This window comes from Lacerta agilis, chromosome 15, assembly GCF_009819535.1.
Source record: "Lacerta agilis isolate rLacAgi1 chromosome 15, rLacAgi1.pri, whole genome shotgun sequence".
In the NCBI taxonomy this organism is placed as follows: domain Eukaryota; kingdom Metazoa; phylum Chordata; class Lepidosauria; order Squamata; family Lacertidae; genus Lacerta; species Lacerta agilis.
Window position 1 is genome coordinate 26,402,012 of NC_046326.1, and position 23,087 is coordinate 26,425,098.

The 23,087-nt window shown below is 46.2% G+C and overlaps 1 protein-coding gene across 1 annotated transcript in view; it reads left to right on the forward strand.

The window, feature by feature from the left end:
- ADAMTS8 (ADAM metallopeptidase with thrombospondin type 1 motif 8) overlaps positions 1-22,378 on the forward strand; it is a 30,839-nt gene extending 8,461 nt beyond the window's left edge. The window contains exons 2-9 of the mRNA XM_033172084.1: positions 14,398-14,637; positions 16,508-16,640; positions 17,386-17,553; positions 18,382-18,680; positions 19,153-19,336; positions 20,441-20,616; positions 20,951-21,126; positions 21,465-22,378. Coding sequence (XP_033027975.1) covers positions 14,398-14,637; positions 16,508-16,640; positions 17,386-17,553; positions 18,382-18,680; positions 19,153-19,336; positions 20,441-20,616; positions 20,951-21,126; positions 21,465-22,197 — 2,109 coding nt within the window. The 3' untranslated portion in view covers positions 22,198-22,378. The remainder of the gene's footprint in view (positions 1-14,397; positions 14,638-16,507; positions 16,641-17,385; positions 17,554-18,381; positions 18,681-19,152; positions 19,337-20,440; positions 20,617-20,950; positions 21,127-21,464) is intronic.
- Positions 22,379-23,087: the final 709 nt, after the last annotated feature.

Below are 23,087 nucleotides of genomic sequence, written 5' to 3' on the forward strand. Positions count from 1 at the left end.
GTCTGCCTGAAAAGGTACACACATGTTGCAGAAACATTGAGTCAGAAGGATCCATGTTTACTTGGCTTCCATGCAATCCTTTCAGCCGCATTTGCATCACTAAACATTAAAAGGTCAGGCGCATCCTTTGCGAGTTGTTTTCCGACATTAATTGTGGCAGAGGAGGCCCCCGAAATAGCTCAGTTTCACATAGATGGACAAAGAGGGAGTGGCTTCTGTTCTACCTCCCAAACAACCACCACAAGATGCCTTCCTGCTCTGTATTGTTGCCTAGGCTGCTCTGTCCCCTGCTCTGGATAGGGTGAGTCATACGCTAGCTATACTCAGAGAAGACCCAATAATCCATTGCACAAAGGGGAAATGTATGTTTGTCATTGCCCCCACTTTGGCTTCTGGCCCTGCCCACCACTGACATGTGGCTCCCAGGGGGGTCAAGCTGCTTAGACAGATAATGGGGAGGGGCACAATTTGCAAGGCTCAGCTCAGGCCGCATCTGGAGTCCATCCTTGGAAGAGACCCAAAGGATAAGCAAAATGAGGGTCTAGTTCCATTTGGTCAGGGGTGGGGAACCTTTTTCGAACCACTCCCTCCTGGGCAACCTTCTGCCATCATCGAGATGCCAGGAGTGGGCAGAACAATGAATATACATTTTACCTTTGTACATTAGGCTGCTTTCTACACACACCCCTCTCTGTCCCCAGCCTGGCAAGAAAGAGGCACCATCAGAGTTCAAGGAAAGCGGCAGAAACACTCCAGGAAGGAAACAGAAGGAAGAAATGGGGGGAGAGAGTGGGACCTGAAGGCCAAACAGAGAAGTCGGGGGGGCACATTTTGCCCCTAAGCCTCAAGTTCTGCAACTCTGATTTAGGTATTTGCCCTTCTCTCTTCCAAAGCACCTGACTAGATGCTTGCTCTCATGCAAAGGAGGATAAAAGCATCTTGAACTGTGTTTGGTATCTGCTTGGAGCCATAAGCTTGAGGAGTTAATATGCAGATTCTGAAACGTATCTCCACTCAAAAGCTGTTACAGTCGGGCTCTTTCCAAGTCTGCACACACACACACCCCACACACACACACACAGTTTGACTGCAGGATTCTTCTCCACTTCCTCCTCTACCTTCTATGTAATGCTAAACAGCTGCCACAGTCCTCCTCTAGAGCAAACATTGGCAAAACAACTGCTGATTATGAAGCACTCTGGTATGAAAAACGCGCCACACAAGTGAACATTGTTATTCTGGAGGCGATGGCTGAGGACCCAGCGTGAGTAGCTTCCAAGGGGCTGGGAGGAAAGCAGGCCAGCCCTGGAATAGTATTATGGTTATCAGGTTGTCAAACAATTGCTTGTGTCCCACGCTGAAAAGAAACAGGTGACGTTGCTTCAGAATTCATTGTGAAATGTCCCCTGTGTGTCAGTGTTTCCTAAGACTTTGATGGATGACACAAACTCCTCCCCCCCCAACTCCCATAAGAATTGGACCTCTCAAAAAGGATACTGTAGAGCTGTGAAAGCGGGTAGGAAAGGGGGAACTGAGATTATCAAGGGGGCTGCAGTGTCTGGCCTATGAGGAGAGGCTACAGTAATTGGGACATTTTAGTTCAGAAAAAGAAAGGTAAGCAGCAGATGATGTAATCATTCTAATAGAATCGTGCATGTGCACTAGAGAGCTTTTTCTCATTCTGCCATAATACCAGAACTCAGGATCACACAGTGAGATTGATAGGCGGAAGAGGTACGTTCAATGAGGAGGTACGTCCAACTAAACACAATTATGGAACTCCCTGCCACCCATTAGTTTGAAAAAGTGATCAGACAAATTCGTAGAAGGTGAGCCTAGCCATTGCAGCTCTAGTCAGCCCCCAGGAGTACACCAGTTGTTGGAAGTGAGGACACTGCTTTCCGTTTTTACTTGTGGGTTTCCCAGCGACATCTGGTCGGCCATTGTGGGGGAAAGACGCTGGATGTAGACAGATCTTTGGTTTGATGAATCAAGGTGCTTCCTAAGGTCTAATGGCGCATGCATCATTCTCACCCCAAAACGGCATACAAGTAAGGGCTCACCCAGACTTCCTTTTGCACTGTGCTTTCCAGACACAGTTTGGTGCCTTAAACTCTGAGTGCTGTTGTTTTATTTTTGTCCCCGGCACTTTCCCCAGGAAAACCTGCGTTTTGCTGCTGAATCAAAGCAAACGGCAATCTGCGGAGCTCAGACACAGAGCTTTAAAGCACACACCTGTGCCTAGAAATGAGGCAGAAATGAGGCAGAAAAGGAAGTCTAGATGAGCCCTAAATCATCACCTACCTTCGCCCATTTCTCTCAGCATGAGTCACTGTTCTGAGCATGCCTGACTCATGCATATACACACAGCACACAGTCCCATCTGGGGCTACCTAATATTGTTTAATTGCGAGTGACTGAATACACCAGTCTCCTCCTAGTGGGACAGAATTGCCCACTCCCAACAAATGAATAAATGCTTAAGCCAAGAAAGAACTTAGCATATGAAGTTGAAAGTATGTAAATATACCAAAACCTTGAGGAAGAATATTCTGAAGAAGATAAGATGTTCTAGTTAAGATGAGATGTAACATGTAAATTTGAAAGAATTTACTGAAGAAGCCCAAAACTGCCCATGGGCGAAACAGCGGACAAACGCCGGCACCCTGTCTAACATTTGTGCGTAACATCTTCGATATTTCATCTGACTGGATTTACCTTCATCAATATCTACAGGAGCCTGGCTAAAGAAACTTTAAAGACTGAAATCTTCCTGTTGCATTAACTTGAATGAGTTTTCTGTTTGTGGCTTCTTTATTAGATTTCTCGCATTGTCCTCTCTATTTTTGGATTACTAATATAGGATTCAGAACGTGGAATGGTTTGGTAGATTTCTGTGCGCTGTTTTTGTGCCGCTTACTGTATACTGGTTTACTGGTCGCTCCCAACAAATGGCAGGAAGCAAATCCCAAGCAATGGATAGTGCACAGATAAACCAGGCAGCCGCCCTGTGGGGAAGAGGGTTGTACTTCTTTACGCCATACTAGCAACTGGATGGCATCCAGCTTACAAATAGCTGGTCTACATATTTTAAATGGACAGAGTCAGGGACTCCAGCATTCTGCTTGTGGCAGGAAACATGATCTAGAGGAAGGATGCCTAAGTGGAGGGTCAGAACAGAATCCCCAAATGAGTTATGGGGAGCAGCTTCTGTGTGTGGCTCACGGGATATGGCAGAGGTCCACTGGACCATGTTGCATACAATGCAGATAGGAAAATAAGGGTAGAGCCCAGATTTAGATCCAGGAGAATGGTGTACAGGTATGTCCCAGTTTCTGAAGGCTCACTGGTGATTTCCAGTGAGATTTTTTAGGAACCAGGGAACCATTGTTACAGCAAAAGGTTTTGGAACTGGTCCTCCTCTCGCCTGCTCAGCGGGAGATTTTTTGCCAAGATATGCTTCCCATTTTGTGCCTCCCTTTATTCCTGCTGTAATAAGATAGCTTTGAATTCCCTTATAGGACTCTGGGCCAAGCTCAGGCACTGCAGAAGGAAAACACGTAACATTCTCCCAACACTTTTTTTTTAATAAAAAAATGAAATGCAATCGCAGGGGACAGACACCGGAAATGGAAAAGCAGCCGTAGGGAGGGATGCCGCTTTCCTCCCACTAGTGAGGAATTGGCTTATGGGGAGGTCTACATTTGAGCCGAAATACTACAAGATGGAATGAGGGCTCAATCCATACTGTTGTTTGACACCTGAGACGTGCTTTCAGGACCCACCCTATTGCTGTCACGTGTTTTAACTGTTTTTAATTCTAAATTTTAAATTGCTAAAAGCCATGGTGAAGGGCAGGTGTTAAATTTAATTATTTGACTGCTTTCCTCCCCCACAAACAAAGTCTCAAATTGACACACAGAAAAGAAGATTTATATGAGACTACTGAAGCAAATTAGAATCAATTAAGCTATTTGTTCAGCTATTAACTTAAAAATACTTACTCAGCGATTGCAGAAAAGCCACTCTCCCTCAGTCTTACACCCCTTGCCCTAATCTGCAACCTGAGAGATAACAATGCTGACATATTCTACAGGGTTGTTGTTCGGATTACAACCAGACATTGACCACATTCATGGCATACATTTAAAGCACTGTGATACCAAATCAAAACAAAATTACAAAAAAAGACCAGTTATCAAAACTAAATGCAGCAAATGCTCCTAGAAATCCATTACTTCCCTGCAATTGAACTTTGAATGTATCAAAGAGTGTGACTTTGGACCTTGCTAAATCTTACCTTTTCTCCCTCCACTTCTTTCTTCCTACTAACTTGTCATGGAAAGCTGATTCAGTGCTTCCAGGCACTTGCCCAGGGTTCAATTTCCTTGGAATGAGGGACAGTGGGGACTTAGGATAAATGGCTTATTTACACATATATACAACCCGAGCCGAAGATGGAGGGGCTCACAGAATTAACACCCTAGAAGGTACAGTATTGCTTCTGCCATAGCTACAGCCTTGGCTTCAAGCAGAAATCAAGCATTACTCTCATTCTCAGGCTTCTGCCTGCAGCCTGCTTAGAGCCCAGCTCTCTATCACACACTGGCTATTGACCTTCTCACTACCAGCCAAGAGAGGGAAAGGGCCCACCCATAAGCTTTCTGGCTTTCTTATGCTAGCAACTCACGTGCAGGGGTCACCATGGCCTTTGCCTGGCTCCCTCAACAATGATGTAAACCCTTTTGCTTTTAACCTTTGCAGGATCCAGGAATTAGAAGGGACTTGAGTATCGTACAGCCTAATCTACAGCCCAAACTCACAACAATGAAAATCTGTCTTATACCATCCATGTAAGACCAGTGGTCCATCTAGCTCAGCACTGTCTACACCACGGGTTGTCAACCTGGTCCCTACTGCCCAATAGTGGGCATTTCAGGATTATAGGTTGGCAGTAGGGGGTTCTATGGCACAAGCTGAATCCTCCTTCCATTGAGTACTGGTGGGCGGTAAGGAAATTTTACCATCCAGAAAGATGCATTAGTGGGTGGTAGGTATAAAAAGGTTGACTATCCCTGGTCTACACTGACTGGCAGTGGCTCTCCAGGACTTAAGACGAGGAGTTTCTCTCCCAGTCCCACCTGGGGAAGCCAAGGACTGAACCTGGGACCCTTTGCATGCAAAGCTACAGCCCCTCAGTGCAGGTCTGAAATGATCAAAGTTGTAAAGGTGAAATGAGAAGGTGAAAGAATGCAGGAGAGAGAGGGAGAAGGGATTTGTTTTAAGAGGCAAGACAAAGAGGTGGAGAAAGATCTTAGGGAAATGAAATGTGGGTGCAATCCCAGTGGGGTAGAAGGGAGTGGGGTGTTTCAGCCCCTCTCCAGCTATCCGATGCCCAGACACTGCCTGCCGCAAGCATCCTTTGACTGCCACTTGGCTTTGTGCAAGGAAATTCCTGGCTCGCACTTTAAACCGCCAACGGAGGTGCTATATTTGAGATGGGAGCCAAGGCCCTTGCAGAAACTACCAGGAATTCTGCTGATAGTCTGGTAAACAGCACAGGCTGCCGGCTTCACTCCCCTTTACCCAAGGCAAATGATTCCCAACAAACTGACTCTTATTAGCTTTGCACCACTAGCTCCAGGACTGCCTCTTGAGTCTGTTCTGTGTGGCCAGCTATTGTGGTCAGGCCTTCCCTCAGACGCAATCTGACCGGATAGTGTCTCCACCGCAAGGCACCGGCGGAGCATTGATTCTTGCTCCTTGGAGCTGATTCTTCTCACTTTGCTTTTCTTATTTGTGTGCTTACAATTCATTTGTTGTACACTTCAAAAATGCAATGTGTAGCACATTGGGGAACCAGGATCGGCTGCAGTTCCCAATGGAGCATGCACCTGATGGCAAACCTGGATTTGATACTCTGTAAGTTGTGAAATGGTTCTGAGTGTACACACAATGGAGCTGCAGCCAGTTCTGATTCCCGAATGAGCTTAGATAGGTTTGAAAATATGCTGACGCAGTCACACTTTGGAAGTGTACACTGAACATGCTTGACGTGTACCGACACAAGCCTGTGTTTTCAATCAAGAGTATACTCAACTGGGTTTCTCCTACTAGGTTTTGTTCAATTTCTTCTTTCCCCTTTCTCTTCTTCCTTGAGAAACTACTCTAGAGAATCGGGCATGGGGAGAGATGGCTCCATGACATCAGAAAAACTAATCAGTCAGGATATGCTGGCTCCATGATGTCACAAAAGCTAGCCAATGTGTGTTGTGTCATAAAGTCTAGCCAATCAGTTCTGCTGGCTGGAAATTAATAGAACCAATTTCCTCCTCAGCTTTATCCAGGATTGACACCTCTGATTATGTATTTCTGTACACACCAACAAAAATGTTTCCCAGCTCTGCTTCTTCCCTAGCTACTTTAGACTCTTTAATTGGAGTTATCAGAAGCTGAACCTGGCACCTTATTCATGCTAAATATTTGCCCTCTGACTGGACTATAACAATAGACATATTTACACTGAATATTTCAACCAAGAGTCATCAGCAATCTCTAAGCTACACAGTAGTGCCAAGTGGATTATTTCCACTCTGTTTTACGGAGGGGTCCAAGTGAATGCCAAGGGTATGAATACAGTTCAGTGAGTCATGTTTAGTGGCGAATCTCTGCACTGTAGATTGTTAATCAGGTGCAACTGAGTCACTATAATAGTTCCGTTATTATTGTTACAAGTGGAATTCTGTTAAAAGAATCAAATGGTGATATTTTAAATTACAGTCTGACCCAAAGTTCAAGGTCAAACACAGGTCAAACACTCTTTGGGTGGTCCCAAGGAAGCTGCAACCCCTTTACCTCCATCATCTTTTAAGTGGTTCCAGTGAAGAGCTTGACCCATGCTTTCTAGGCACGGGTCCAAGCTGTTTTCCCCTCACCCTGCTCCTTTCCCAAGGGAAAACCCACTCTTTAGCTCTAAATCGGAACAAATGGCAATCCACAGAAAACCCTATTGCTGTCTGCTCCAATTGAGTGGTAAAGAGTGGTTTTCCCCTGCGGAAAGCAGTGGGACAAGAGGAATTCTGTCTGCTTTTGGAGAAGCTCAAAGCCTGTGCAACAGATCTGTCTTCAGTTGAGAAAACAGGGCCAACCAATCTCTCTCAAATCCGATTCCTCAAGAGTCCAGCCTAGTGAAATGTCCCTTCCATCACCAGCCCAAGGAGCTTCTTTACCCAGGTGGCTGTTGTTTACCCCAGAGCAGCCAGGTTCTCTCATTCTGGGGCCAGCCGAACTTCTTTGTTCCCCTCCTGAAAGAGAAAAGAGCTGAGGAAAGGGGTGTAAATAGACACCAGATGGTGGAACAAGTGAACCTGACCTCATAATCTTCGTCAAATAGCTGTTTGCTCAGTTTAGTTTACATCTTTGCTTTCCAGCTTTTTTATTTGTTTGTGGATTCAAAGCAGGGATAAGGAGCCAGAGCATTTGTATGCAGGGCTGCTGGGTGGGTGGAGGACAGGGGATAAGAAGAGGAGAAAAAAAATTAAAGGATCTGTGCTGAGAAAAGGGGCCTCGGCTTATGTGATGAGGCATCAGTGATGTGATTGCTATCCACTGTCAGCCTGGAAAGAGCAGGAAGGACATAACCAGCAACCACACCAGTGGCCTGTGTGGACACTTGCCCTTCCTCTACTGCTGTGCACACAGCATACATTTAAAGCACATTTAAAGCACATGACTTTCCCCAAATAATCCTGTCAGCCATAGTTTCTCTCTTACATAGCTACAATTCCCAGCATCCCTAACAAATTAAGAGTTCCCAGGATTATTTGGGAGAAGACATGTGATTTAAATGTGATTTAAATGTACGGTGTGTACACAGCCTGAGTAAATGTTGTATTGTCTTCTGCTCCATACATTAGGGGCCTTGGGCCAGCTTCAATATTGAGGGTGGGTTCTGGTTGCTTATGGGAAATAAAACCATTCAGCTGCTAAACTGGCTCTTCGTGTGTAGCAAGAGCCATATAGTTCAGGTCCATTTCAACAATGCAATGCACACACACAAAGTTTCATAGGCATAGTCAGCACTGCACAAGCAGCCCATCACATGGAAAGGCCCCACATGGTTTGGGTTCCTCCAGATGGTATCCATATTCAGACTGCCATAACCTCTGAAACAGGCCTAATGAAATACATGGTAGGACCTTTTCAGACCAGGAGCCTCCAGATCAGACACTGGCTTTCCTCCTGTTTCACCAGGGCAGCTGGTTGCGTGTCGAGACCCCAAAGCCGCCCTCCCAGGAATGAAATAAAAACACCAGGACACAGAATATAAGGTTAATGTGATTGGGTAAAAATTTGGCCACAACTTTATTGGTTACAGCATGTGAGCGGTATTGGCTTAGGCATTGAGTGGACCTGACTATATCTGACTCCTGCCCGCAGAGCAGGAAGTCCAGTAAGGGTAAACCACTGATAAGGGGAGCCCCGTCGATTCAGACCAACTCGAGTTCCCCTTGGGTTCCAATGGGGTCGTGGCATGGCCCTAGCCCCGCCCCGGGCTTCGGACAAGATCCCACACCCCCGGATTCCTTTAACGGACTACCCTTAAGCTTGGAGGGGCAGGCGATGGCCAGGCCTCCCCTCCCCCAACATTAGGTCACTCAATGCCTAACCGCCACCTTACAAAGTTGTGACGATTGCTAAGTGGTAGGCGAAAACCAAATGGCCCAGCCAATCTGCCAAGTGGAAAAATTCCTACCAGGCCCCCGACAAGGGCAGGCGACCAACCGAAGTCCAAAGCAAGGCCATAGGGTGAAACCTGCCTACAGGGAAGGGAGGGAGGGTGGGAGATCTGAGGAAGCGAGCCGAAAGGAGGTCTCTCGGCTCGCGCCTCTCCTTTTGAAAGGGAGCCCCAGGCCACGCCCCCAGCCGGCTGATTGGCCGGTTGCCTGCTGACGCGGCCGGGGACTCCTCCGAGCAGCGAGGGACAAAGTCCCCCGCCCACAGGAAGTGTGGAGAGCGGCTCTGCGGTCCACCGCAACTCCTCCCCACGAGGAGGTGGAGCGGATTTAGTGAAAGGAGTAGCAGACATTCGGGCCACAGACCATAATCCTCTTGGCCTGGCAAACCATGTCTAATCTGTTGCCATGTATTGATATCAAGTTCTCAGACTTCCTGCCTTCCCTTGATCTGGGCATGATGTCACTGAGGGAGGCTGTCAGGGTCTTCCTCTGAACACCTTCAGCTTGCCTGCTTGCCACCTGACCAAAAGACCCAGCTGCACTTGAACTTCAGAGAAGAAAAAAAAATCATCTGCAGTCCACATCAGGGCTGGCTAACCTTTGGCTCTCCAAATATGCTGGCCTTCAACTCCTATCATCTCTGACTGTTGGATGTGCTAATGAGGGTTGGAGTCCAACAACAGCTGGATGGCCACGGGTTCCCCATCCCTGGCCTACACAATCATAATCCACTGGCTGGTAGCAGATACCATTCATTCAAAAGCAAGGCTTGCTATTTTTAGAACTGGACCCAATGTTCTAATCTCTTCTGTTTTGGTGTTAACTTCCTTGGCTTCAGTTGGCAGAGAAGGTGCATGGAGTAGGGAATAGAACACAGTCTGCACAGTTGCTTCTAAGTATTATTGGTGTGCCTTAATTGAACAATTATGGTGAAATCACAAAGGCAAGAAGATGACACAGGGAAGCACGTCTGGGAATGGAGGGGCCATTTGCTGTTTCTCAATAGCCGCGTTGTTGTGTAACGCTTGCATTTTTCTGTCAAGAAGACGGTTCCGTGAGCCAGTGCCAAAAGAAGCCGGAATTCTGATAAGATGTTAACATCTGACTTAAACATAGCTGGAGTGTCTGATATATGAGGTCATCTCCCCACTGTCTCGTTTACCCGAGCAGGAGGTACTGCAGGGTGAAGGCTCAAGAGCATACGCATACGCAAATGGTCTGTGTAGGAAGACATCCGATTCACAAATGTGTCATTGGTGTTGCCTACATCTCACAAAGGCAAGGCTTGCCATAGTACTCATTGGAGTCAGCCTTGCTGGGTTGCAGAACAAAAGATCTGACCAACAAGGTTGCAGAACAAAAGATCTGACCAAAGGTCCATCTGATCCATTGCCAACCAGATAGGAGCATAGGAAGCTGCCTTATAGATGGTCCCTCTAGATAAGTATTGTCAGTCTATACAAAGATGTGCTCTCCCACGCCTACATTCCCAGCATGTTTGCACTCCTGTCACAGTGACATCTACACTGGCTTGGTCGTGTCCTCAGAATGGAATATGGCAGGATCCCCAAGAACATGCCCTAAGGAGAACTGGCTTCAGGCACCATGCCCATTGGCAGACCAACTCTGTATTACAAAGATGTCTGCAAACATAACATGAAGGCTGGCAACATCAACCCCGCCATGTGTGAATCCCTTGCACACGACTGCTGTGCCTGGAGACAGGCAGTCAGGTTGTGCATCCATAGCAATGACCAGAGGAGGAATAACTACAAGGAGAAGTGCAGAGAGAAGAAATGCTGTGGTGCAGCTGCAGCTGCACAACCGAACAGCTGGAATTTGCTGCCAAGGAGTGTGGTGGAGTCTCCTTCTTTGGAGGTCTTTAAGCAGAGGCTTGACAGCCATCTGTCAGGAATGCTTTGATGGTGTTTCCTGCTTGGCAGGGTGTTGGACTGGATGGCCCTTGTGGTCTCTTCCAACTCTATGATTCTATGATCTGTCCCAGCTGCAACAAAACGTATCTCTCCCACATCAGTCTCTACAGCAGATGCTGTGACCTTCCAACAATTAGATTTCACCCCCAAAGGCACACACCTGCATTTGTCTCCTGAGACAAATGGATGCCAACCAACACCATGGGTAGCCAACATGGTGTCCTCCAGATGTGTTGGACTACAATGCCCATCAGCCACAGCCACCATGGCCAGTGGGCAGGAATGATGGGAACTGTAGACTGTGATGTCTTCAGAACACATGGGCAATCCCTGATCTACACTGCCTGACAAAAAGTCTCCAGAGTTTCAGGAAGGGTTCTCTCCCAACCCTACCTTGAGATGCCAAGGACTGAACCAAGGAGCTTCATGGCCCTTCCTTACAGATGCAGATGTCTCTGGAAAACTCACAAGCAGGGTATGAAGGCAAAAGCCCTCTTCTGCTGTGCTGTGATTGTTCTTTGGCAAGTGAGGCTTGTGTTTGTCACTGTTTAAGTTTGGCACCAAGGGCAATCCTGCTGAGATTGATTCTACTTGGGAGCTCTTGAGTGGAGCCTGTCCCTGCTGAACGTGGGGCTTCAAGTCAGCACCAATCAAGCCCCATTTTTGGCAGAGATCAGCTACGCTCCAGAGTTCCTGACTGGAAACTCTGGAGTGTAGCTAATCCCATGCTGGCTTGAAGTCAACACCAGTCAGTAAGAGTCCCTCCCACACAATGAAATTAGATTCAAATGAAGCATTCTATTGCAGCCAATAGAACAGGTGGCAGTGTGTGTGTGTGTGTGTGTGTGTGTGTGGTGTGTGGTGCCCTCAACAGTTTCCCAGCTTTGCAAATGTGTCCACAGCCCCCCAATATTGGCAACCCTTATAACCATCTCTCTCTTTTTTACTGCTTCTGATCTCTTACTTGTGGTACATTGCCGTTCAGACAGTAGAATTATCAATATCAGGGGGGATTGGGGGTGTCAAGTCAATTATCTTTTGATGCCTTCCATTTCTCTTGCTGTGTTCAACTGTATTTGCCAAGGTAGGGAAAACCATGTCACTAGTAGCTAGAGATGAGGGAGGAATTCAATTCAGTTCACATGCAAGACTCACCTGAAATGGCACACAGACCCGACACACAGACATCCTTCAGAGTTTGCACTTCTGAACTTTGCAATGCAGATCTCCAGCCAAGCAGCATATATCTGAGTAAAATGTGCATGAAATGCACAAATTAGTGAAGATGTTGTACCAAAATGTATTATTAGGGAGAATGGCTTGGCAAAAATACAGTTAGGCAAATTGCATTGAAAATGTGTATATTCAGAGAAATTTGCACCTAAATAGGTTAATTTTCAGGAGGTTGTTGTTGTTGTTGTTGTTGTTGTTGTTGTTGTTATGGCAAACCGACATATAAATGTGGAGAAGTAAGCTTAAGATTGGAAAAAGGAGAAAGGGAGAGAACTGAAATTGCAAGATTCTCCCACCGCTACTAGTATCAGACACAAAGTTTCAGGGACGCGGGTGGCGCTGTGGTCTAAACCACTGAGCCTCTTGGGCTTGCCAACTGGAAGGTTGGTGGTTTGAATCCGAGTGAGCTCCCGTTGCTCTGTCCCAGCTTCTGCCAACCTAGCACTTCAAAAGCACACCAGTGCAAGTAGATAAATAGGTACCGCTATGGCAGGAAGGTAAATGGTGTTTCCGTGTGCTCTGGTACTCATCACAGCCCTCCGTGCGCCAGTAGCTGTTTAGTCATGCTGGCCATGACCCGGAAAGCTGTCTGTGGACAAACACCAGCTCCCTCGGCCAGAAAAGTGAGATGAGTACCGCACCCCATAGTCGCCTTTGACTGGACTTAACTGTTCAGGGGTCCTTTACCTTTACCTTATGAAGTTTCAACAGGTTATCTTAGGCTAGACAATGCATCCTTCTGAGTCATTAAAGAAGAGAGCATCTTGCTGGGGGGGGGCGCTTCTGGAACATCTTCCAAGACAATAATCCCCACTTACAACACAAAGAACTCATAATCCATCTACCCTCAGCAGCCAGAAACATCATAACCAGACACTGGAAAGACCTGTCAGGAGTAAACATGGACCAATGGTACCAAGTAGTATGGGAAACAGCCCTACTAGAAAAACTAACCAGTAACCTGAAACTGACACGGGGACAAACAGAAGAAGACACCTTCACCCCGGTATGGTTCCCCTCCATCACACACACAGCCCAACAAGACAATGACAAAAATCTACCGACAGCATACAAATCAATATGGCTAGCCTGATCAAAAACACCCACCCACCCCACTCACACAGGAAACTAAAGATCACCACAGTCAACCACAAATGAACAATCACACGCTACGCCAACCCCGACCTCTCTCACCGCCAAAGATGCACAAGCAAATAACAGAGAACCTACACAAACAACGCTGACACCAAACCCTACATATATTAAGTAAAATAGAAACATTGTCACCCCACCCCACCCATCCCCCCCACCTCTTTCCCCCTTTTCTCCCTAATGTCTCAACAACCAAAACTGATTTGTAAAAATGTTACATGGGGGGAAAAACAAGACAGACACTGCACACACTTTTGTAAATCAAGAAAATCTTTAATAAAAAAAAAACAAAGGCTTCTGGAACGTGAATAGTCCTCTTTACTGAAGGCAAATTGATCCTGTAAGGCAAACATTTGCTGTAGGTGCCTCTGCAAAGCAAACAATCCTATCCGGATTGTTTTGGAGGGGTGGGAAGGAAGTCACAAAAAGAAGGGTGGCTTAAATTATTTGCACCCAGGATTAAGCTGCCTGTTACATGTCTCTGGACTTTCTTATATTTTTTTTACAGCTCAGTATGCATATTCTTTGAAACTTTAAATTGCCTTTCAGTTAGAATGGAGGCAAAAATGGCTTGGAATCAATATTTTAAATACAATCTGTGTGATATCTCCTTCACACCCCTATTCATTGTATAAAGCACAATTCGTACTCCAGATTTGGCTGACTCCAACTCCCATCAGCAGCTGTCATGACTGTCCATGGTCAGGGATGATAGGAGTTGCTGTCCAGCAACATTTGGAGGGCACAGGTTCCCCATCCCTGCCCTAAGGAATATTTAAAGGTAAGGGTAAAGGTACCCCTGACTGTTAGGTCCAGTCGCGGACGACTCTGGGGTTGCGCGCTCATCTCGCTCTATAGGCCGAGGGAGCCGGCGTTTGACCACAGACAGCTTCCGGGTCATGTGGCCAGCATGACTAAGCCGCTTCTGGCGAACCAGAGCAGCGCACAGAAATGCTGTTTACCTTCCCGCCGGAGTGGTACCTATTTATCTACTTGCACTTTTGAAGTGCTTTCGAACTGCTAGGTGGGCAGGAGCTGGGACCGAGCAAAGGGAGCTCACCCCGTCGTGGGGATTCAAACCGCCGACCATCTGATCGGCAAGCCCTAGGCTTTGTGGTTTAGACCACAGAGCCACCACCCAAGGAATATTTAAGAGCAACCAAAAACACAACTTGCCCTTCTCTTTTTGTAATGCATTGTGGATACTTCTGTACCAGCTCACGGCTTCCAAACCAAACCTTCAAAATAGATCCCTCTGTAGAATGCAGAGTATCACCCCCTGAATGAAGAATGAAATATCATCCCCTGCCTTGACCCCCTTGGCTGCTTCTGTGTTTCAGAATCACATCCTCACCTTGATGTCGGTGGCTGCTCAGATCTACAAGCACCCCAGCCTGAAGAACTCCATCAGTTTGGTGGTGGTGAAGGTGGTGGTGGTGGAAGATGAGAAGGTTGGGCCAGAAGTGTCTGACAACGGAGGGCTCATGCTACGGAACTTCTGCGAGTGGCAGCAGCAGTTCAACCCTGCAAGTGACCGTCTCCCGGAGCACTATGACACGGCAGTCTTGCTAACGAGACAGGTGTGTAAACGCTTGCAGTCAGGTGTGTAGACGGAAGTGCTCAGAGGCCAACGTTGTCTAATCTCCCTGCAAACAAACCAGGGTGAAGGTTCAATAAAGAGGTCATCTGGAAGGAAGCACCCTTTGTTACGTTGCCATTTTTCCTCTTTGCAATAGGCCACCAGAAAAATGACCGTTAGAAGTCTGAACTGTATGCAGAGCAGGAAAGAGCATCTGTATTCATATCAAAATGTCCGAAATAAGAGTACACTTGCAGTAAATATCTATTAGGGGTGACACACACACACACACCCGAAGACGTAAGGCAGGCATCCCCAAACTCAGAGTTGTTTTGGGACTACAACTCCCATCATCCCTAGCTAACAGGACCAGTGGTCAGGGATGATGGGAATTGTAGTCCCAAAACAGCTAGAGGGCCAAGTTTGGGGATGCCTGACATAAGGGTTTGTTTAGAAGGCTGGACTAACAGGAAGACTGAAAACAATACCGTTGGATAAAATAATATAGCAAAGCCAGCAACTGAAACATACAACAAATCACTAAGAGAGGAAGGCAGAGAGTGGTGGACTCCTTCACTGGAGGCTGTCTACTAGGAACTCTTGAGCTGTGATTCCTGCATTGCAGGCAGTTGGACTCGATGACCCTTGGGGGGGTACCGTCCAAATCTAAAATTCTACAATTCTATGAAAAAACCCTCACAGTGGCTTAAAAGAATTAACAAATTCTAAGATCAAAAAGCCCTTGGAGAATGACAAGGTCTTTCCCTGGCACTAAAAAGATAACAGAATAGCTATTAGGTGAGCTTCCTCACTATTGCTTTTAAAAAACAGGATTTATATACCGCTTAATTGGTGTGGGGTTTTTTTTAAACTCCCAGTGGTTTACATAAAATATACATTAAAATTATTGGTAAAAATCAGAAGTTAAAAAACAAGTAGACCTAAGAAAAACCTCAGGGCTATAAATTTAAAAAAATCCCAAGTTGGGATTCAAGGCAACTTACAATTTTAAAAACAATTTTAAAACACAAAGTAATAAAAACAAATTCTTTTTTACAAATACTTTATTATTTTAGCATAATTTTTTACAAAATCAAGACGAAGCATTGCAATTACACACATATACACAAAGTTTTCAATATTGCTACAGTATTAATAAAAAAGAAAAGGAGAAAGAGGAAAGGAAAAGAGAAAGGATAAGTGTGAGAAAAGAAAAGGAAAGTTAGAAAAAGAAGAACAGAAGAAACAATAGTTATAATACATACAAAACAATAGTTTTAATACAATAAAACACATTTAGAACCAGCATGAAAATACTGATTGCCTTGATGTCAAGGGGAAGGGAGTTCCAGAAGGTAGGTGCTGCCCCACTGAAACATCAGTTCCTTTCAAGTGTGGAACGATCTGTTCATTTACATTGTTGTGTCAGAGGTCCATTATGGTGCTGGAGGAGACTATTGAGAGTCCCATGGACTGCAAAAAGATCAAACTTATCCATCCTAAAAGAAATCAGCCCTGAGTGCTCACTGGAAGGACAGATCCTGAAGTTGAGGCTCCAGTACTTTGGCCACCTCATGAAAAGAGAAGACTCCCTAGAAAAGACCCTGATGTTGGGAAAGATGGAGGGCACAAGGAGAAGGGGACGACAGAGAATGAGATGGTTGGACAGTGTTCTCGAAGCGACTAGCATGAGTTTGGCCAAACTGTGGGAGGCAGTGAAAGATAGGCGTGCCTGGCATGCTCTGGTCCATGGGGTCACGAAGAGTCGGACACGACTGAACGAATGAACAACAACGTGAGAGGTCCATTGGGGGTGATGGTGGCTCCGTTTCCTTTGTGTACTAGTTTCTGTTTCATTTTCTCACTCACAGGATTTCTGTGGACACCAGGGCTGCAGGACCCTCGGAGTGGCTGAGACAGGCACCATGTGCAACCCAAACAAGAGCTGTTCTGTGATAGAAGATGAGGGTCTCCAGGCAGCCTACACCTTGGCCCATGAACTAGGTAGTTACCATGCCCATATTGATGTGCACAGCAGACGGGAGGAAGCCCATCATAGTGCCATTCTTTTTAAAAAACCACCACCCTTTTCTAGCCCTCATAGTTGGAAATATAAGCTTGCATATATTTAAACAATGACTGCTGAAATTTAGGAAGCCAATAGAATCTCAGAAGCTATCTTTTACGGAGTCTGAACACTGGTCATCTGCTTCAGTATTGTCTGCACTGACTGTCAGTGGCTGCCAAAAAACTTTCCCAGTCCTGTGATGAGAATTGAACCTGAAACTCTCTGCCTGCATGGCATGTTCCCAATCACTGAGCTGCAGTCGTTTCCCAAGTAGTTGCTGAACAAGTTTTTCATTGCCATGCGCACTGTTCTATAATTAACTATGCAGTACGCCAATGTTGCAGAAGAGGGCTGCAAAAAATAGAAAACCTGCAGCTTTGCAAATTGCAGGTTTCAAAATCCAGCTTTTCTTATTGCATAATGGTGATCATGGCGCTGAAAATCGAAGCTTTGTTTTAGGGTAACTTTTTATTTTCAGTGGCTTTTTTTGTACAGGGTGAGCACAGCTTTCAAATGGCAGACTTGGAAAGAAGTTTACTAGGGCATTACAGCACTTTGTTTGGGGATGGGAGAGACGTTGCAAAGGACTTAGGGCAATGAAGCCACCTCCAAGGACAATTGTCCGTTCAGAAAGGCAGGAATAGCTCATTCACCTCCTGTTTCTATGCTCTTTCATTCCAGGGCATGTACTCAGCATGCCTCATGATGATTCCAAGGCCTGTGAGAAGAACTTTGGGACCTTAGGGAAGCATCACATGATGGCCCCCCTGTTCATCCACTTAAACAAGACTCTGCCATGGTCCCCTTGCAGTGCCATGCACATCACAGAATTTCTGGATGGAGGGCACGGTAGGTATCAAACTTGCTATCCTTTTCAGATGTCTGCTGGGACAGTCCCATTGATGCCCATCCATCTTTTGAGAATGGCTATTAGAAACTCCTTGGTAATGTCAAGATTACATCTCGGGGTACACCATCCTCTGACAATATTGTGGTTTCTCCCTCTTCAGTTGCACGAGTCATTTAGTCAATGCCAGACTCAAGATAGGCCATGCATCAGAATCTAAACACTTTTGCAACTTTTCATGTGCTACAGTTTTGTGATTTTTAGGACAGGTAAAGCAAAGTACTTCTTCATGCAGCACATAGTTAAACTGTGAAGGTTGCTCCCACAGGAGGTAGCCTCCAGATTGGGCAAATTTATGGAGGAGAGTGGGTGGCTATTAGCCATTATGGTAGGGGGCACCAATGCTTCTGAACACCAGTTACTGGAAACCACAGGAGGGGAAAGTGCCCCTGTGCTCAAGTCCTGCTTGTGAGTTCCCCACAAGCATCTATCTGCTTGGCCACTGTGAGAACAGAATGCTGGACTCATTGGGTCATTGGCGTGATCCAGCAGGTTGTTCTTATGCAAGGAAATCCTTAGCTTCTCTGGATTTGGTGATGTTTCCAATTGGAATACAGACTTCTTTTGTTATGTATGCAATTTGACTTTGGCTGTGCAGTAGCTGGGAAGCTGGTTCAGTACACATTTAAAGGCATGCCTACCTGATTCACACTTTCCTAAACAACATGCAAGCTAAAATACAACCATCCTTTGAAATCCTTATTATTCATTATTGAAATGAATAAAAAGTAGCCTTTGGTGTGACCTTCTTTACCTCTCTCCCTCGCCAGGTGACTGCCTGCTTGACAAACCTGCCGAACCCATTGCCCTCCCCACAGACCTTCCGGGTCAAGTCCCCCTATACAACCTTGATCATCAGTGCCAGCAGATCTTTGGCAAGGAGTTTCGACACTGCCCAAACACCACGCAGGAGGACATCTGTTCCCAGCTCTGGTGTAAGCTGGAGGCAGGGGAGCGCCTGTGCCACACCAGGAATGGCAGCTTGCCCTGGGCAGATGGGACACCCTGTGGGGCAGAGAAGATGTGTTTGGATGGACACTGTGTGGCCCAAGACACAGTGATGCCCAAGGTAATCATCTAGTGAGAAGCAGGCAGCTCACCTCTTACTAAAGGCCAAATAACACTTGAATAGCACAGCTTCTATGATCTCTCCTCCAAACAGGAAGCGGTGTGTACCCCTTTCTCTTCCTGCCATTTCAAAATTATAAACACAGGAACACCTTCCCACTTACATGGAAAAATATACAGGGATCGTGTATCTTCCCTTCACGCCTGATATCATCATCATCATCATCATCTTATATTTAACGAAAGCATGCAAAAATTTCTGATTGCTGTACAAATCCAGTAGACATGATACAAAAGGAAAGAAGACCAGGGAGGGAAGAGGGAAAGCCAGCATTGGAGCAACTTCCCCATTGCTGGCCAATGGATGGGGGCAAGCTGGTCTTCTCTCTGCCATGATGAAGGGGGATGGGGCAGCCTCCCAATGGCAAATCAGCTGGAATCAGGGCCTTAACTCAGGGATTTGTATTTTGCAGCCGGCAGTGGATGGAAACTGGGGGCCCTGGAGCCCTTGGAGGCCATGTTCCAGGACATGTGGCGGAGGAGTACATTTCTCCGAAAGAGGGTGTGACAACCCCACACCTAAGAATGGAGGCAAATACTGCGAGGGCCAAAGAGTCAAGTATGAATCATGCCACACTGAGGAATGCCCACCGAATGGTAATCAGCTGTTTCCCGGCAAACCTTAATTCCCACTGACTCCAGAAGGAAGAAGCAGAGCTGACCCCACCCCAACCAAAGGGAAATAGCTTGTGACAAGAATGCAACCATTGTAAGGATGGGCAGGAAGCAGTTAAGATATCAGCTAATATATTGTAAGGGTTAACTACACTGCAGACATTTGTCAGTTTTATTTTGCTTTATCTGTCATGAATCCTGGGGTTTTTAGTCTAGTCAGGATGCAGAGAACGACCTGTTAGAGATCATTAATATTGCCTCTCCAGAAAACTACAATACCTGGGGTCCCTGGAATGACAGAATGACTATTAACTTAGTTTAAGGCCAAATTCACACTATACAATTAAAGCAGTATGGTATCACTTTAAACAATCATGGTTTCCCCCAAAGAATTCTGGGAGTTGTAGTCCGCTATTGACTGGTAAGAGTTGCTAGGAGATCCCTATTGCCCTCCCAGAACTACAGTTCCCAAAGTTCCCTGGGAGGAGGGATTGCTTTTTAAGCCACTCTGAGGACTGTAGCTCTGGGAGAATAGGACTCTCCAAATAACACTCAACACACTTAACAAACTGCAGCTCCCAGAATTCCTTGGGGGAAGCTGCAACTGTCCAACACAGAGCTTTCCAAAGTGTGTGTAGCGATGCATTAGTGTGTTGGCTGCAGTGTGAAGCTGTGTCGGGCAAGCACTCCCCATCCTCCTCCCGGGGCTGGAAAGGGGTTGGTTTAACCTCCGGTTTGCTAGTAAAACTGAATTACTGTGTCGTGAAATGATGCATGTCTAGAAAGTGTGTCACCAACATGAAAAGTCTGGAAAGCTCTGGTCTAACGTGATAGCATAGCGCTTCCAATGTATGATGTGAATGCAACCGATGGCTGCAGTCTAGCGATGCCCTTTAACATGAACAAGATCAGGGCTTGCTACAGAAGCATGTCACAGAGATCCCTAGATGGCTTTAAAAGAGGATGAGGCAAATTCATGGAGGAGAAGGTTATCAGTGGCTACTAGCCAGGATGGCTATGGCTGTTTTTCTGGGCTTCCATGTCTTCATGTGCAATCAGATGCCTTTCCTTTCCTTTCCTTTGCAGGCAAGAGTTTTCGAGAGCAACAGTGTGCAAAGTATGACAGTTACAACTATACAGACACAAACGGGAATCTGCTGGAGTGGGTCCCCATGTACACAGGCGTGTCACCTCGAGACCGCTGCAAGCTGTTCTGCCGGGCTAAAGGGGGAACCCGTCAATTCAAAGTGTTTGAGTCCAAAGTAAGACTTGCTCTTGCTCTGAGAGTAACCTCAAAATCCCTTCAAGCAGTTACAGCACACTTGAGCTTCTTTTTGCAACTAAGCAAAAAAATGAATTATGTGCAAACTGTATGTACATTTTAGCAGATTGGGGTTATCCTAAATCAGGCATCCAGATGTTTTGGAACTACAAATCCCATCATCCCTAGCTAACAGGACCAGTGGTCAGGGATGATGGGAGTTGCAGTCCCAAAACATTTGGAGGGCCGAGTTTGGGGATGCCTGTCCTAAATCATGGTATCAAAGAGAAGGGCAATGGAACCTAACTTTGTTCTTGCTTTTTTTTTTGTTTCAGGTAGCTGATGGGACCCTCTGTGCACCTGACACCCTCTCTGTTTGTGTGAGTGGGCAGTGCATCAAGGCTGGCTGTGACCACATCATTGGTTCGCCCAAGAAGTTAGACAAGTGTGGGATTTGCGGTGGCAACGGCTCAACTTGCAAGAAAATATCTGGCTCACTCAACAAATCTAAGTATGAGGCAGACCAGGGCAGCTTGAGCCAATCCTAATATTGCAAAGGAGGGAGATGGTGGGGCGAGGGCGGGGTAGCAGATATAATACATATTAGCGATTTATTTTATTATTTATTTGGAAATATTTATTTCATGCCACTTAATTTTTAAAAGCATTTGCATAAAATGGTATGAAATAATTATTTAAAATTTGAAATAAAAACAAGTTTTAAAAACCATGGATGTAACAAAATTATCTAACTGTGGATGAATGAATAAATGAAACTTTTCTTGTTTAAAGACTGAGGCCACCACAATATTAATACAACAAACAAACAAGTCTCTTTGGTCTCCACAGATTTGGATATAATGACATTGTCACAATCCCCGCGGGAGCAACCAATATTGACATCAAGCAACAGGGTCGCCGAGGGGTGTGGCCCGACCAGAACTATTTAGCCCTGAAAACCCTGGATGGCAAATACCTCTTGAATGGAAACCTTGCCATTTCAGCTATGGAAGAAGACATTTTCATCAAGGGGACTGTACTGAGATACAGTGGCTCTCTTACCACCCTGGAACGCATCCAAAGTTACCAGAAGCTCCCGGAGCCACTTACTGTCCAAGTGTTGACCGTCTCCACTGAGCTGTACCCCCCAAGGGTGAGATACACCTTCTTTATCCCCAAGGACGTCCACTTCAGCAAACAGAAGAGCAAGGAGAAGAACTTGGCCAACGTAATCAAGCCCATGCTAACATCTCAGTGGGTTCTGGGAGACTGGTCCGAGTGCTCGAAATCATGCGGCTCTGGCTGGCAGAGACGAGCGGTGGAGTGCCTGGATGTGGAAGGGCAGGCCTCCTCGGCCTGCAACAAATCCCTCAAGCCTGAGGACATCAAGCCCTGCAGTGACTTCCCGTGCCCCATCTGGCAGATGGGGCCTTGGTCCCCCTGTTCTCAAACGTGTGGAGAGGGAATGCGGACACGAAGCGCCTTGTGCGTTGACTACACAGGGAAACCTATCGCCTCAGAGAAATGTGGTTCACCGCGGCCGCCAGCAGCTACCACCGCCTGCATGCTTCAAGAGTGCTGAGGGCAAAGGGATGGCCGACACATGATCAGAGGCATGTGTAACATAGGCTACTAACCTGACCCGAACCAGGCTTGGCATGCCCAAGCAAGGATGTAGGTTTAAAGGCAAATGTGCACTAATTGACCTAAACAGGCCCTGCTGGGTAGACCTGTTTGAAAGAATAGCAGGCATTGAATACCAACCACTTTCTTTTTCTCTCTCTCTTGCATTGTCTTTCTCCAAATTGGCATCTACCTCAGGGGCTCGAGCGCGGAATAGCATGGGATTTTGGATGAATAATGGTAATTATTTTTTGGAAAATATTCTTTTTTTCCAGGCCACTATTTTACACCTAGGAGAATTTATAAACAGGTCCTAAGCTGTTCCCAAACTGGACCTGAATTTTGCTCACACTTTTCCCGTGCTTTTTTGTGGGTCTTATCACAGAGATCGATGGCATCACTCTTCAAATACAGGGATACCCTCAATCAGTTTTTCAGTAGCATGCAGCTCCCATAATCAGTATAGCAACTATCTACTGTGGGCCCCTAACCCAGCCCCCGTGTTGAATATCTGTATATGGCTGAGCAGGCCACTTAATCCCACGCTGGTCATGATACTCGTAGCTCCTAATCAGAAGGATTCTGCTGCTGTAACTGACTCTCCGACCGTTGTCTCAGCTGCAAAACAAGGTACACAATTCAAACCTGTTCTGTGGGCTTTCGTCAGGATTAGTCGAAGGCTTATTATATACAGTGTTTATTATATGGTGATGTTTTTCTTGCAGTGATTTGTTGGCCATGGTCTACAATAGACTGGTTCTCCATTAGATCAAAATTCTGCAGCTGACTGATCTGATACCTGCACTCTCCTCGTGACATTAGGAACAGCAGCATGAGGGACGTAGAAAC